This window comes from Hyaena hyaena, unplaced genomic scaffold, assembly GCF_003009895.1.
Source record: "Hyaena hyaena isolate Hyena2069 unplaced genomic scaffold, ASM300989v1 scaffold_152, whole genome shotgun sequence".
NCBI lineage: Eukaryota > Metazoa > Chordata > Mammalia > Carnivora > Hyaenidae > Hyaena > Hyaena hyaena.
Window position 1 is genome coordinate 1602753 of NW_024080784.1, and position 17218 is coordinate 1619970.

At 39.3% G+C, this 17218-nt stretch overlaps 1 protein-coding gene and 1 long non-coding RNA gene across 2 annotated transcripts in view; one reads left to right on the forward strand and one right to left on the reverse strand.

Annotated features, from left to right (window-relative positions):
* The window catches only part of LOC120236342, a 32178-nt gene extending 27345 nt beyond the window's left edge, over positions 1-4833 (reverse strand). The window contains exon 1 of the long non-coding RNA XR_005529639.1: positions 4459-4833. This is a non-coding gene — a long non-coding RNA (uncharacterized LOC120236342). The remainder of the gene's footprint in view (positions 1-4458) is intronic.
* A 243-nt stretch (positions 4834-5076) lies between these two features.
* The window catches only part of RSBN1L (round spermatid basic protein 1 like), a 73504-nt gene continuing 61362 nt past the window's right edge, over positions 5077-17218 (forward strand). Inside the window, exon 1 of the mRNA XM_039239105.1 lies at positions 5077-5673. Within this exon, the coding sequence (XP_039095036.1) occupies positions 5103-5673 (571 nt within the window). The 5' untranslated portion in view covers positions 5077-5102. The remainder of the gene's footprint in view (positions 5674-17218) is intronic.

Consider the following 17218-nt stretch of genomic DNA (forward strand, 5'->3'; position numbering starts at 1 on the left):
ACTATAGAACTGCCAGATTTATTGAGAAAATTAAAAAGGAGCATCCAGTTAAATTTAAATTTCAGATAAATAAAGAGCATTTTTGGGGTGCCTGGGTGGTACAGTCAGTTAAGCATCTGACTTCACTCATTTCGTGATCTCACAGTTCATGGGTTTGAGTCCCATGTTGGCTCTGTGCTGACAGCTTGGAGCCTGGAGCCTGCTTCAGATTCTGTCTCTCTCTTCAACCCTGCCCTGCTCATACTCTGTGTCTCTCTCTCTCTCTCAAAAATAAATAAACATTAAAAAAATTAGAGGTGCCTGGGTGGCCCAGTGGGTTAAACGTCCAACTTCAGCTCAGGTCATGATCTCATGGTTCAGGAGTTTGAGCCCTGTGTTGGGCTCTTTCCGGAAAGCTCAGGGCCTGAAGCCTGCTTCAGATTCTGTGTCTTCCTCTTTGTCTGCCCTCCCCTTGTACTCTACCTCTCTCTCAAAAATAAACAAACATTAAAATAAAAAAAAAATGTTTTTAAAGATTATCTTTTTAGTATAAATACATCCCAAATTCTGTATGGGGCATACTTATGTTAAAAATTTATTCAGTGTTTATCTGAAATCCAAATTTAACTGGGTGTCTTTCCTATATTTTACTTGGCAATCATAATTAAGTAAAAAAGAAAGATCTAGAGTCTGTGAGTACTCTTGAGGTTGAAGGGAAGGAAATGGTATAGAGGAGTGAAGAATGTGAATATTTAAACACTGCAGTTTAGGATTTCAGAGATGGAAGAGTGATGAAAAGGATCAAGGAAGGTCTACTTTGGTATTGAAACAGATGGAAATGCAAGTCCAAGAAGAAACACTGAGGCAAGAATACTGGATGGCTCATTAGTGCGGACACTGAGGTCAACAAAAATGTTAGCTGAAGGGTAGAGGGCATGAACATGAGAAAAGTATCTAAGTCTTCATTAAGTTTGGCAAAAGGATCAGGAAATCAGTGAAGGATGGTACAGCCATACCACAAAAATCTGATAGAAGGGAGGGCTTTTGACATGACACTGAAAGAGTACAAATAACCTGAAACTCTGTGATGTAGAACCGAGGAAGCGATCCCCACCTCAGAGAGAAGGAACAAGTTTTCTGTTCTTTTTAGAGAGTGAGTGGAGGAGGGGGAGGAGAGAAGGAGAGAGAGAATCTTAAGTAGGCTCAAGACCAGCATGGAGCCTGATGTGGGGTTTGATGTGAGACCATGACCTGAGTTGAAATTAAGAGTCGGACGCTTAACTGACTGAGCCACTCAGGCACCCTGAGAAGGAACAACTTTCAAATGTACAGACTGTGTCCTCAAGGTTGCAAACAAGATGGAGAAGCAGGGTATATGATGGTATGTTTTCAACAGAGCTTGTTATAGAGGAGAGGATGCAAAGGTGTGGGAAAGATTATCAGTGGGTTGACAACAACAAACAAAAGAAAAAGAAATGGGGATGAAAAGAACAGGAACAAACAAGGAAGGAATATAGTCTTGACGGGGAAGAAAAGGTAGGCTTTAAAAAAAAATTTTTTTAATGTTTTCTTTATTTCTGAGAGAGAGACAACGTGAGCAGAGGAGGGTCAGAGAGAGAGGGAGACACAGCATCTAAAGCAGGCTCCAGGCTCTGAACTAACTGTCAGCACAGAGCTCAACGCGGGGCTCGAACCCACGAACCAGGAGATCATGACCTGAGCTGAAGTTGGACGCTTAACCGACTGAGCCATCCAGGCGCCCCAAAAAGTAGGCTTTTCTAAACAAGTGAGAACTGGTTTAAGCTGAGATCCAAAGGATGTGACTTCTCACCAGCATCTCATGTTCATCATGTCCAAGGTCAAGGAGTAGCCCAAACTTGTCACTTTTCCAATATTTTTTAGCTCAGTGAATGGTAACACTGTCCATCAAGTCATGCAGGTTAGAAATATTGGAGGCATTCATGATATCTGCCTCCATTATGCTCATTATCCAAACCATCACAGAAGCATCAGGTAAAGAGAAAAGCATTCCAGGCAGTGGAAAATACATATGTGATATTTTTAGGCTGAAAGATATTCAAGTGCATTCTAGATATTCTAGTGCACTCTAGAAACTAAAGAGTTTTTACCTTGATACAGAAGAAGGTCCTAGATCATGATATGTCCTGTAGATGATATTAAGGATTTGCTCTTTATACTAAAAGGAATGGAAGCCATTGGCAGGTGTGAAGCAAGGAAAGAGCCATTATCATATTTAGGTTTTGAAAAGAACATTCTGGGTAGAATGGAGAACATATTTGAGAAAATAAGAATATAGGGAGATCACAGAAAAGTTCAGTGTAGTCATCCCGATGAGAGGAGGCAGTACTTTGAGTAGGGTGACAACAATGGATGTGGAGAAGAGTGGATGGTTTCAGTAAGGTAGCAGAGATTAAGCCAACAGGAATCGGTGATAGTGGTGGGAATTCTTTCCTAATGTTATGAGGAATGATCTAATTGAAAGGGAATGGCTGATTACACAGGAGAGAAAACAGTTAATTGAACCCTGATAACACATAACTGAATTACCTGGAAAGATCTTCCTCCAATTGCAAAGTGGAAGGAGTCCATGAGATCAAGGGGCCATGTCTGCCCACATGAGAGGACAGACAGAGCTGCTGATTACACATCACTATCTGCAGATAGTGAAGGATGTGGACATAAGCTTGGACATGTTGAATGCACACATGCATGGTCTCTTCTGGAGTGGTGGGTGAAGAAACTGGGAATGGGAAGAGAATGGGATGCATTGGGATGCATCTGAGAATGCTAGAAATCTGAGAATTCTTTTTTTTTTTTTATTTTTTTTTTTTTTAATTTTTTTATTTCTAGGAGAGAGAGAGCGAGAGAGACAGCGTGAGCAGGGGAGGGTCAGAGAGAGAGGGAGTCACAGACTGAAACAGGCTCCAGGCTCTGAGCTGGCAGTCAGCACAGAGCCCGACGCGGGGCTCGAACCCATGAACCGCGAGATCATGACCTAAGCGAAAGTCGGACGCTTAACCGACTAAGCCACCGAGGCGCCCCATGAAATCTGAGGATTCTAAATTTAAATCTGGCCTTCCAGATCATTATTTTAGTAGATATGTCAAAGAGTAGAGTGGATTACATTTTTTATTTTTATTTTTTTTAAGATTTCATTCTTTAAGTAATCTCTACACCCAACGTGGGACTCAAACTTAACAACCTTGAGATCAAGAGTTGCACGCTCCACTGACTGAGCAGCCAGGTGCCCCAGAATATATATTTTTTTATGATAGTTTGTTATCTTGATTTATAACTTAAATATTTAGACACATAGTATGTGAGCCTCTAAGCCACACTTGCCCAAGCTCTGCAAATTTAAGGTTAGGACTGGTAAGAATGTCTAACAGTATAAAAGACTATATATAGCGCAAGCAGAAACAAATTCCTGAAGGCCAGAGTACACTGTAGCTGGGCCTTTACAAAGTTAGATGTTCTAGACTTCTAAGTGGGAGAAAAGAAAATAAATGGCACAAGTTTCCAAGTATCCTATTAACATACATAAGAGACACATTTATGCATCTGGAAGGTCAACAATTAAGAGGCTATTCTAATTGCAATGGTTTCAGTGTGACTTTGTAAAAGCTTGAATATGGCAGAAGTTTAGCACATGGAAGAGACCTTAGAGGTAATGAAACTGAATTTACTCCAGTAAAATATAAGTTCTGACAGATAAACCATTGTGACTGAGGTCTCAAAGCTGATGATTTCCAGCCCCATCCTCTCTGTCCACTTTTCTACCAATGTTACTTTTCGTGAAGACATATGCTGACACTCGATTCTAGTCACAAAGTTTTCATTTTCTTTCACTGATATGTATTAAAGGAAGTAAATACTTTCATTATTTAAAAAATTTGAGGCACCTAAAAAAAGGACCATATTAAATTTTGACTCCAAAGTATTCTAAACAAACAAAAAAGGGAAAACAAAAAAAAGTTCCAACTTCATTTGGCCACAAGAATTGGTAATCCTGGAAAGTTACTTTTAAGTGTTTTCCAAAAACTTACAGGTTAACTTGGGCTCCTCTTAGGATTTAAGAATATTCTCCGACTGCTCATTTCCTGAATTTGACTACTTTTATTTTTACCTCTGTTCCTTTGACTTGTTAATATCATGTCAGAGTTACAATCTTACAACCGTATTACTGTAACTCATCTCCCCCAATTCCTTACCTTCTAAGCTATAAATCAAAACACACGATTATACAACATCGAACACTCCGGGTGCTAACCGCTATTTTACAAAAAAAAAAAATTAAAAATTAAAAAAATACTTGCTTTTCAAACATCGATAAATGTCACTAACGGAATTTTCTTAGCAAGTTTCAGTTGTAAGAGCTGCAATAAAATTAAGGTTTTTACGGGTGTATCATAAAAGTTTAAAAGAAAAACTCTCCGCGGGGGGTGTGGGGGGTCTTACCTTCAAGCTCGGAAGTAATCCGAAAGTTCTGGGTTTGCAGGAAGTTATCTCTCTCAAAGCATTAGAGCTGACGATTTTAGCAACAGTAACGAATCTGGTCGGGACACCAAGTGACTTTTGGTCCCACCCATCCAACTGCCTAAAGAAGGAAGGACTTAATTCCGCATACAATTTTCTCCCCTGAGCTGAGCATCTGAGAAACTCGGATATCTGAGAGCGAAGACACAGGGACGGACCAAAGGGACTCCAAGATAAAAAGGAGGAGAAAGTGATACAAAAACAAAGTAGTCTAAACGGAGACGGGTGCGACCTAGGCCGGGGCAGATTTGGGGGTCCATTCCAAACACAGGACACTGGAGTTCACGCTGGCGACAAGTGAAGACCCTCCCCTTACAATTCGCTCCGCCAGTAAGCCGCGCCCCGCGGAGCTTTGACCTCCAAAAGTGGTCCGCTTGACAATCCCGCCTCCTAGGCTCCAGATCCGTGCCTTTGGTTGGCTCCCAGAGGGATCCCTCAGCATAGTTCGTCCAATGGAGGGCTTTACCGGTGGCCGGTCCGCTCCGCCCCTCCCCCGCCCCTCGCTGAGGGCCCGCCCCTCCCCCGCGCCCGGGAGCCGAGGAGAGTAAATACAACAGGAGCGCAAAATGGCGGAACCGCCGAGCCCAGTGCACGGCGCCGCCGCCGCCGCCGCCGTCTCGGAGAAAGAGCCGTTTGGCAAATTGCAGCCCCCCTTCCGGGACCCACCGGGTCCTCTGTCGGCCAAGAAGGTCCGGACTGAGGAGAAGAAGGCGCCGAGGAGATTGAACGGAGAAGGAAGCAGCGGCGGGAACAGCAGGCAGCTGCAGCAGCTGGCGGCACCTTCGCCTCAGAGCTATGGCAGCCCTGCGTCTTGGAGCTTTCCCGGTCTGTCTGCTGCCCCCTCCCCGTCCTCTGCTCGGAGCAGTTTTTCTTTTTCCGCTGGCACCGCGGTCCCTTCGTCAGCCTCTGCTTCCTCGTCTCAGCCGGTGCCGCGCAAATTGCTGGTCCCTCCTACGCTGCTGCACGCTCAGCCTCACCATCTCTTGCTCCCGGCCGCCGCCTCCTCGGCCAACGCTAAGCCGCGCCGACCCAAGGAGAAGCGAGAGAAGGAAAGGCGGAGGCACGGCCTCGGCGGGGCAGGCGAGGCCGGCGGGGCCGCCCGGGAGGAGAACGGGGAGGTGAAGCCGCTGCCGCGAGGTGGGTGCCGGCGCTGGGGGAGGGGGAGGGGAGGGGAGGGCGCCCCGGGTCCCCGCCACCTCCTCGCGCCTGCGGGGCCGGGGCAGGGGGACTGCGGGGGCCGGGGGCGCCAGCCTGAAGGGGGCGGGAGGCGTCCCATTCTCGGCGGGCGATTTTGCCTCCCCTTTGGGGACAGGAAATGGAGCCTGTAATTTCGGTGGCCTCGAGGGGAATGCCCGAAACTCATTTTTAAACATTGTTTCTATCTCCCATTTAATGCGCTGCAAGATTTGTAGAATCCGGTCTAGAGTACTCGCTTAGGTGTACTGGACTACGGAGGGACGTGGGAGGGGAGGGGTCGCGAAGGGGTTGGTCTTGTAAAAGATCTTTGATTGATTATTAGACTGTTTATACGTGGTCACGGAATTCGTATGTGTGACACAGGCTCCAGCGCCAGAAAATCCTGTCAAAAAAGGGGTGTGGAGAGCATTGGCGTCAGCTGGAAGCTACCAGAGGCCTGAGCTTTTCATCCCTATTAGGGAAATGAGGTAGTTAGTGTGCAAGGGCCCGAAGTGTGCTGTTTCGTAAGGTGCTCTCCGCACCGCTCCGTATTCTCAAGTGCTTTCTGGGGTCCTCTTTGGAATACCACCACCCTTCGGAAAGAATTTTCAGCCATATTCTTTTTTTTCCTGCAGCAAATGATAAAATCAGGAGCGTTGACGTTTTTTGGCCAGATCAAGTGACTGCAAAATGTTTTAACATGAGAAAATGGCAAATTCATGAGCGTCCGTTTCAGACAGGGCTAGGCAGTTTTCTTTTAAAACGTAAGCTAGCTATATAATTTTCCGAAAGTATTTATTTAAAATAGATGGTCCTACTTGTTTAGTTATTGATATGCAGTTGATCTGACAGTGGCACAACATGGAGACTGGTTGAAAAGTAGATCTTCGTGTGACCATAAGGATATAATGATGTTTATTATAAATATACGTTGAAAATGTACTGTGAAAGTATTACTGGTTTTTAAGGAAAAATGACATGTCAGGCAGTTTTAGCATTGCCGATCGAACTGTAGCTTAAATCATGAGTAAATTCTGTTTGAATTAGAACGGCTGTTTTCACAATTTTTAAAAATGCTGCCCAGGAGTATGTAGCAGCGTAACACAGGGTTACTTCTTCCCTGCTGTTTTGCCTATAGCAAAGCTTTGACATCTAAGCATAGCCATCAAGTACTGTGGCACTGAATAAAGTTCTCTCAGTTTTGGACTGTGTCGCTTCTAGGAAAGTGGTTTTGAGGATGGAATTTATAGTACTTTTTAGTTCTGGAATTTTAGGTGGTTAGAATTATAAAGCTGTTTTGTTTTAATGGTTACCTTTAAGTTACAAGTGCCTGAAAGTCTGTGCGTGTGCAGCTTGGTATTAGTCATATTTGTGATGTGTAAACAATGTATTTGTTCTTCTAAGTTCTTTGAGGAAGTGAACGTGGGGTATAACATTTGTCAGTGTATTGGAATGGCTGAAAATAAAGAAGTAAGCATTCTTTCACAAGTCTAGCTTAAAATATGGAGCATAAAAATGGCCCTTAAAGTGAAATGGCTGTTAAAGAGAAATTTCTATAGTTTTTTACATTTAGAACCCTCCTTTTGAAGGCTATGGCTTATATTATGCCTTAATATGAGGAATCATAGCTTCTATTTTAAAACGTGCAGAACATATTTTTCCCTGACTTATGTGGGTTTTATTTATTTTTTTGCATATTACTAGACGTAAACACTCTTGTAAGATTTTCATTTTTTTGAGAGAAATACTGCCATTTTACTGAGAAAAAAACTAAAAGAAAAGGATTTTTTTTCAGTGTCTTGATAAATTTAATGGTGAAAATTTTTCCTTCTTAATTTAAGAAGTACTCCTTCTCACGTTCAGATTTAACAATCCAATTTGTTTTAATCAAGACAATTTTTTTAGTGTTTTTTATTTTTTAAAATTTTTTTAAAAATGTTTTATTTATTTCTGAGAGAGAGAGAGACAGCAAGACAGTGTGAGCAGGGGAGGGTCAGAGAGAGAGGGAGTTACAGAATCTGAAACAGGCTCCAGGCTCTGAGCTAGCTGTCAGCACAGAGCTGGATGCGGGGCTTGAACCCACTAACCGTGAGCGGATGCTTAACCGACTGAGCCACCCAGGCGCCCCTCGAATAAGAATATTTTTAAGCAACTGTTATTAAAATAGCAAGATTACATACATCAATCAATATAAATATAATTGCAAATGTGAAAGTCCTAATTTGTAATCCAGCTCTCATTTCTATGAGCTTTATATAAGAATCTTAGTGAGTGGATGGAGGTGGGGCGCCTAGTTGCCTCAGTCCGTGGAGCATGTGATGTATGATATCAGACCTTGAGTTCAAGCCCCTTGTTGGGCTTAGAGTTTACTTTAGAAAAATCTTAGTGCGCAGGTAGGTCTATTGTGTTAAATATATAACTTTTTCTAGCGTTGCTCTAAGTTAGGTAGTTCATGGATAGCACATAGTTCAGTGACCCCAGTTTTCCCATAGCTCCCAGATTGAACAATCTGAATTAGAACAGGAAGTGAGTTATAAAGACACCTAGCAAAGAAAATAGAACCTTCCCTGAAAAAGCAAACAATAACAACAAAAAAAAATCAAAAAAATCTAGCCCCCAACTCTATTCACCAGTTAAGTTCCTGTATTTTAGTAGGGTTTTTTTTTTAAGTCTTTAGTGAGAACTGCTAATTCTGCTAATTTTTTTTTATTGGCTACCATTCTAACAGGAATTATGTGGAATAAATGAAACTGTGTATAAAAAGGCTTGGCAGGCCATTTAGTCAGTGTTATTTGAGTCAGAAACATGATGATTTGTTTTTTAACCCCATGACAAATTAAAAAGTGAATTAGTCCAGACAGGGAAAGATCATTGACAGTGGATTTGAAAGTTAAGAGTGATAAACAACAGAATTACAGAGATGTAGCGGTTTAAGCCCATTTAGCATTTAGACACCTAAAACCTGTGAGGCCATTTAGTCATAGTGCGTAGCTGATTTCCATCATAGCCTGAGTCATCATGTAAAAGTTAAATTTATTTCTTATAAAAAGGAGATGTGCAAAACATTTTAGTTTTTTAAAACTAGAAAATAACCAGATTTGGTGGATATAGAGGTAATCTACTGAAGAATTCACAGCCCATTTTCCTGTAGGATTGAATAAATTTTTGAATTGGTAAATGTGGAAGGTAAAAAACAGATATGTGCTGGAGGTATCTGACATTTAGAATGATATTCTAGCAAATAGTGGAACAAACATGTTATTAGATAACAAAGTGCCTTAACAATTCCAGTAACCAATAAAACGTGTATAGGCCTTCTAATTTTTGTCAGCGTTTTTGCTTTGCATTTATTAACTTATTTTTTTTCTATAGAATGATCCTGTGAAGTATCCCAAGATAAAACCAGAGCATTTCACAGAATGTTTGCCTTGAAAGTATAGTTACAGAATTTAACTCTAAATAAAATAGAGGTTTTTTAATAATCAAATAATTATTTTTGTTTTTATTTTATTTTATTTATTTTAATATTTTTATTTTATTTCTAGGATAGAGTAAGAGACAGCGTGAACAGGGGAGGGTCAGAGAGAGAGGGAGATACAGACTCTGAAACAGGCTCCAGGCTCTGAGCTGGCAGTCAGCACAGAGCCGACGCGGGGCTCGAACCCACGAACTGCGAGATCATGACCTAAGCGAAAGTCGGACGCTTAACCGACTAAGCCACCCAGGTGCCCCTTTTTGTTTTTATTTTAATTCCAGTTAGCGTACTGTGTTCTATTCATTTGAGTTATACGATGTAGTGATTCAACAATTCCATACATCACCCAGAGCTTATCACAGTGCCCTCCTTAATCCCCATCACCCACTTAACCCCTCTCCCTCTCCCCTCACCTTTGGTAACTATCAGTTCTTTACAGTCAAGAGTCTGTTAGAAGTGAATAATTTAAGGTATGTGAATGTTAGTGATTTAAAAGGATAGATGTTGGAAGACTTTTCAAACTATACTTTCCCATATCTTTCTAATATTGTTAATTCCACAACTTTAGATTCACAGTTTTCATCTTTATGACCAAATATTTGTCACTGCTGAAATAGTTTACTGTGATTTCATTTTCTAATATTATAACCTTTTGTTTTTCATGACTTGTTTTTTCATTTGCTTAGTTTTGCCTGGCAAAGTCTTTCTATACCCTCCAGCAGCTCCATAAAATAATTCTCAGTACAATTTTCCACATGGTCAAATCTGTCAGATAAACTTATCAGTTCTGTTTGTTCCTGTAGTCATCTCTTCGTAACTGTCCTTCCTGTTTTAGTCTGGATAGTTTTCTCTTTAGACCTGCTGCAAAGCTGTCATCTTGGGACTTCCCTTAGCTGACATTCGGAGAATTTCTTTCACTTTTGTTGAGTCCTTTTTTTTCTGGATCCTATAACTTCCTTTTGGTTTATTCCTTCATTTTGGTTTCCTCTACTATTACTGTGAACGTGTATGTTGGAAATAAATACTTTTTAAATTTTATTTTTATCCTCACACTAGACTATTTGGCTCTTGAGACATTTGTATATTAGAAATCATTTTCCCTCAAAAGTTTGGAGGTGTTCCCATATTGCCTAGCGTCCAGTGTTGGTGTTGAGAAATTTGATCTCCAAAAAGATGTCTATTTTATGATCTGGAAGATTTCAACCCTTTCATTGAATTTTTAGATTTTAGCTCTCTTTCAAAACAATGGTTATGACGTCTTGATCCTGTATTGTAGCATCTTTTTCCTTTTTCATGGGCATAGAATCTTCTGTTATGTCTTCAAGGATATTAATTATAGTTTCTTTGTTTCTTGTATTGTTTTTGGTTCCTCTGAAACTTTTTTTTTTTGGAGCTTTCTGCAGCTCTGTGTGATCCTTAGCAGTTCCTTCATACTCAACTTCAACATTCAAAGCTGATTGAAAGCTCACTGGGCATGCATGAGCATGGCTTAGTGACTAATGAACTCCCATGTCTTATTTATTTATTTACTTATTTAAAAAAAATTTTTTTAATGTTTTATTTATTTCCAGGAGAGAGAGAGAGACAGCGTGAGCAGGGGAGGGTCAGAGAGAGAGGGAGATACAGACTCTGAAACAGGCTCCAGGCTCTGAGCTGGCAGTCAGCACAGAGCCCGACGCGGGGCTCGAACCCATGAACCGCGAGATCATGACCTAAGCGAAAGTTGGATGCTTAACCAACTAAGCCACCCAGGCNGGAGATACAGACTCTGAAACAGGCTCCAGGCTCTGAGCTGGCAGTCAGCACAGAGCCCGACGCGGGGCTCGAACCCATGAACCGCGAGATCATGACCTAAGCGAAAGTCGGACGCTTAACCGACTAAGCCACCCAGGCACCCCTATTTATTTATTTTTTAAGATTTTGTTTTTAAGAAATCTCTATACCCAACATGGAGCTCAAACTTCACCCTGAGATCAAGAGTCTCATGCTCTACTTACTAAGCCAGCTGGTCACTCCTCCCATGTTTTATCTTCTTTTCTCTGGGTAGTGGGTAACAAGGCTTTCAATTTCTTCAGAGAAAGGTCCTTCATTTTTCTGTCCATCTGTATAACTGGAATAATGAGGATGAGGGGATTGGCAGGGTAATAAGTTTAAATGGTGAGGCTCTAATGCTGGGTAGAAGAAGAAAGCTGTAAGTTTCACCATTCAGTTTCTGGATTTTCATTTAGTCTCCCGTTTTCATACGAATATTTCACTTCTTCCTTTTTCTGTGTGGAATGCACCTGAGCCTGGAGCCATTCTGATTCAGTTTTGCTGAAGATACCTCTCTTCCCCTTAGTAGAGACAGAGAGGGAGGGGAGGAGTGTGTGTGTGTGTGTGTGTGTGTGTGTGTGTGTGTGTGTATGGGAGGGGTGCAGATTGAGTCTGCTGTCTTCTCCCTACAACTCCAATTTCTTTCTTTTTTCTTTTTTCATTATTATTATTTTAGAGAGAGACAGAGTGCAAAGGGTGGGGAGGAGAGGCAGAGGGAGAGAGAGAATCCCAAGCAGGCTTCAAGAGAGAATCCTGGCTCAGGGCTCAATCCCATGACCCTGGGATCATGACCTGAGGTGGATGTTCAACCGACCGAACCATCCAGGCACCCCTAACAACTCCAATTTCTAAGGCTTTCTGAGGGTACTGCATAGTAAATGGGATCATTTGGCATTATCTCTGTAGGTACTTAACATTAACCTTCTTCCATTATCCTAAATTATTTACCATTCTACCACCAGGCAGCTTTCTGTCTTTATACATTGTATTTCAGGTTATAGTAACAGTATCTCTTGGTTACATCAAAGATGGAATTTCTGTTTCTGTTTCTTTTTCTCTCTGTTGTTTGTGTATGTTTTTAAACACTAGATCTTAAATTTTAGCCTTATTTTGATGTGTTCCTATTTTTGTGACATTGGCAAAATCACTTAATCTAAGACTAGATCTTAAATTTTAACCTTATTTTGATGTGTTTCTATTTTTGTGACATTGGTGAAATCACTTAATCTTTTGAGCCCAAATTATCTGTTTTCTAGAGATACCTTTTTCACAGTGTGGTTGTTAGAATTACAAGAATCTAGCACATAGCACCCATTCATAACAGATGTTAATTCCTAACTCTTCTTTCCTACCTAACACAAAGGAGACCTTTCAATACACTGAATTTATGGATAGGTATAACCTATATAGTTTTTCCACTGATATCCTGGCTTCTGGGAATTTCTGGTATTTAGTGTGGCCTATACTAACTTTTTTGAAAGAAGTTTTTATTTTCAGGGTTTAAAGTTATTTTAGTAAATGCTATTTTTCACCATACTTCAATGAATTGAGCTTCCAAGATATGCATAAACTACTTAATATAGGATATTGAAAAAATAAGGATGTATATTTTGTGCTAGAGTAAAAAGTATTATGAAGTATTGTGTCTTACATAAAATCTTCGTGTATGAGATTAGGAGAATCCGTGGTAAAAGTGGATTCTTAACTAAAGTAATATTTTTATTTTTATAACTTCAGACACTTCTATTTTTCAAGGTACATTAAACTTTATGTTATACATATTATTTACTCTTTTTTTGAAAAATTTTTTTAATGTTTTATTTATTTCTGAGAGAGAGAGAGATAGACAGCATGACAGGGGAGGGTCAGAGAGAGGGGGAGATACAGAATCTTTAATTAGGATAAAAGAAACTGTAACAATATAATGAATTCTGGGTCTGCCCTTCACCCTCCTTCAACAGTTAACATTTTACACTTCAAGTTTCATTTCCCCTCCTCCACATGTTTTTATTTTTTTGCACTGGTATTTTAAAGCATATTCCCAACATATATCATTTCACCCCAAAATAAGTAGGATAGAAATTTTTTCCATTATGGAACTAATAATGCCTGTAAAATTTCAACAATGCCTAGATATATATATTCTTTTAGAGTGAAAATCTGCCCTAGTCTCAAACTGTCATTAATAATTTGATATATCTTTTCTTGGAATAGATGTGCTTATATATATATGTGTGTGTATATATACACACACATATATATATATTTGCTTAACTTCTTTTAAAAATACTTTTTAAAAATTATGGTAAAATACAATTAAAATGTACCATTTTAGTCATTTTTAACTGTATAACTCAGTGGCATTAAGTATATTCACTTTGCTGTGCCACCATCACATCAGTCATCTTCAGAACATTTTTTATCTTCCCAAAATGGAACTACATACCCATTAAAGAATAACTGCCCTCTTTCTCCTCCCCATTTGCGTCAGCAACCCCTAGCAACCACCGTTCTACCTTCTGCCTCTGAATTTGAGTAAGCATTTCCTTGTATGAGTGGAATCATAAAGTACTTGTCCATTTGGGACAGGTTTATTTCACTTAACATAGTGTCTTCAAGATTCATTCCTGGTGTCACAATTTCTTTTTTAAAGTTGAATAATACTGCATTGTAGGTATATACCACATTCATCGTGTGATGGTCACTTGGGTTCTTCTACCTTTTGGCTTTTGTGAATAATGCTGCAGTGAACATGGGTGTACAAATACCTGTTTTGAGTCTCTGCTTTCAGTTCTCTTGGGTATGTGTCCTGAAGTAGAACTGCTGGATCATATGGTAATCTTTCAGTTTTTTAAAGGACCTGCCACACTGTTTTCCATAGCAGTTGTAACATTTTATATTCCCACCAGCTGTACCCCAGGATTGGGTTAACTATTTAGTATCAGCAAAGTAAATCTAAGCAGACTAAAGGACGCCTGGGTGGTTCAGTTAGTTGAGCATCTGACTCTTGATTTCAGCCCAGGTCATGAGATTGAGCCCTGCCTCAGGGCTCTGTGCGGAGTGTGAAGTCTGCTTAACAGTCTCTCTCCCTCTGTTCCTCTTCCCTGCTGTGTGTACTCTCTCTCTTTTCCCTCCTCCAAAAAAATAAAAATTAAAAAAAAATAAGCAGACAAAACCCCCCCAAAAATGTTTAAATTAGAGCTGATACTTGTGAAGTCAGTCTGCAGTCAGCCACAACAGCTTAGGAAATAAAATTTGGAGGTTTGCTGAGAGAAAGGAAAGGCATTTGTTGAGTGCTTGTCATGTGCCATGGTATTATCTCAATATTTTTAGATTAAAACTCTGAGTTTTTCTTAGCTCACAGAGAGTTGCATAGCTAATGTGTAAAGAATTTGGATCAACCCCATCTCTGCCGGAGTCTGAGCCTAACTACACAGTGTTACAGTTAATTCATTCCCTTTTTTTCCCTTCCCTGTGATAAACAAGAAGAAGAAAGTGAAGATGAACTTTAAAACTTTTTCCAACTTTTAATTTTTTCCTGACTTTTTATTACAAAACCTTTTAAGCATACAGAAAAGCTGGGAGAATAATAACAATGATCTTATGTTGACTTTCTAGATTCAACAGTTGTTAATATTTTATCATATAGAAGTACTGAATCATTTAAAAGATATCATGATATTTCATTATTAAATAGTTCAGCCTTCACCTTCTAAAAGTAACCACATAACTACAAACATTAAAACATTTTAGAAAATGATCATAGCTAGTACATATTCAAAGTCTTCCAATAACCTCCAGTTTCCCCAGTTTACCCCAAACATACTACATCTGTTTATCTTAATATAGAACTGTCCCACTCACATTTTTTCTTCATGTGACAATGACTTAAAAAAATTTTTTTTTTGTTCATTTATTTTGAGAGAGAGAGAGAGTGTGTGTGTGTGTGTCTATGTGTGTACGCCCACTGGCAGGGGGAAGGGCAGAGAGAAAAGGAGAGAGAGAATCCCAAGCAGGCCCTGCACTGTTAGCGCAGAGTCCTTTTTGGGGACTGATTTCAAGAACCAGGAGATCATGACCTGAGCCAGTACCAAGAGTTAGAGGCTTAAGACTGAGCCACATAGGCTCCCCGAGATTGATTTTTGAAGATCAATTTTGAAGATCAAATTTGATTTTATGAAGATATCAACATACCTGTTACCTTGTAGACTTTTTTTATATTCATGATTTTTAAACATTTATTTCATTGTGGTTTTTAGTTATTTTTAAAGATTTTATTTTTAAGTAATATCTGCACCTATGTTGTGGTGGTATTTAACTTGATTCTTTTTATTTATTATAAACTGGAAGTTGGGTATTAAGATCATGTCTCCTTAAATTCAGATTAAGTCGTTTTGGTAAGACTCTTTCATAGGTGTATTTCATATTACATCCCATCAGGAAACATATAATATCAAGATTTTGCCATTAGTAAGTTGGTTGAGGTGACCATTGTCCCGATTATTGTAGTTCGTTTTTTGGTTTTTATTTAGTTTGTAATCTACGTGTTGATGCTTTGTGAATATCCAGTTTCTCAGTTATTTTTTACCTGATGGCTTCAGTATCAATTAATGATTTCTGCCTGAGTCACATGTTTCATTGGGGCTTAAGGAATGAAACCAAACTATTTCTAAATAAAAAGTGAATTAGATTTGGGAATGAGGAATTCAAAATAAATTGCTACTCTTATATGTAGATTAACATTTGACAGTCTGTTTTGATTTGGGGTACCAAAGTAAATAAGTTCATTGGTATAACTAGAATTTTATGGTAAACATGTTTCTTGAATTCTTAATTCACCATAGTTTGAATTTTGGAAAGCTACTTGCAGAATGCTTGTAGGAAAAGGTTTAGTGTAGTAGTACAGTTACACTTGGTGATCTGTTACAATATTGGTAACAGGGCCAAAAATAAGAAATCCCTACTATTTTTTTAATATGGTAAGTATTTATTAGTATAGTGTGTTAAAAACTATAACTACTTCAAAATTATAACCTCTATTATATAATGTCCTCTGTTGACAATTAGCTGTGTACCTATATGAATTCCCTTTTAACTAGATTTTATCAATTCCTCAGAGTGGGCATCATTGTAGTCATTATTTAATGATCTTTGCCTTGTTCTCAGTGATTGGTTTGAAGGAAAAAAAGAATACCTTTTTTTTTTTTTTTTTTTTTTTTTTTTTAAAGACAGAGCATGAGCTTTGGAGGGGGAGAGAGAGAATCTTAAGCAGGCTCCACAGGTAGCACAGAGCCCGTGAAATCATGACCTGAGCCAAAATCAAGAGTCAGACACTCAACCTACTGAGCCATGCAAGCGCCCCTTATGAAATTAATTTTATCTGTTTCTTTGCATTGCAAATTGAAGTAGCTATGCTGGTTAGCTTTCTTTAGATATTATTTAATTCAGAACCACTTTCAGTGGTTTGACATATGGAACAATATTCTGAAAAGTGGATGTCCCCAGACATTCATTTTCTGGCTGAATCACTGGTGAACTTTATACCTTGAGGGTGTAGTTACCATTTTTCAGCTTTCTCCTTTCAGGATGACGAAAATGTCAGAATTAGTAAATTCTGTCAGGGTTTTTTGAGTTGGGCCACAAGCTGATTCAATGAGAAGTTGGATGTAACTTGAGCTAGAATTTAAGCTTCTTGAGGACAGAAACAACAATAACAATAATAATAATGATAGTTAACATTTACAGAATTTGGTTAGATCTTAGCTTTTTATAAGTACTGTATGGAAGCTCAGAAAATTTAAGTAACTTACCAAGGATATTAAATAAGCAAGCAATCGAAATTTTAGATCATTATGTAGTTTGACTTAAGAGCTCTGGCCGTAAACTATTGTGCAAACTGGGTTAATGTTTTTAAATCTCCTTCATCCAGAATTGCACCTTACTTTGTGAGGTTAACCAAATAACCTGTCTTTGAAAGAATAGGAGTTAGGTTAATGGAGATGATGGAGACAAGCTTATTAGGGGGGATGATGTGAGCAAGATCGTAGAGACAGAAGCAGACGTGTGGATGGCATGTTCAGTGGTCTGTGAATAGAACCATTCAGCTGTGCTTGGTTATTTTGTACAAAGTTGGGAAATAACACTGCATGCCAGTTGAAAGTTTACCACAATATGCCTTCTATTTACCAGGGTAAGGAGTTCAGACTTCATTCTGTGGGC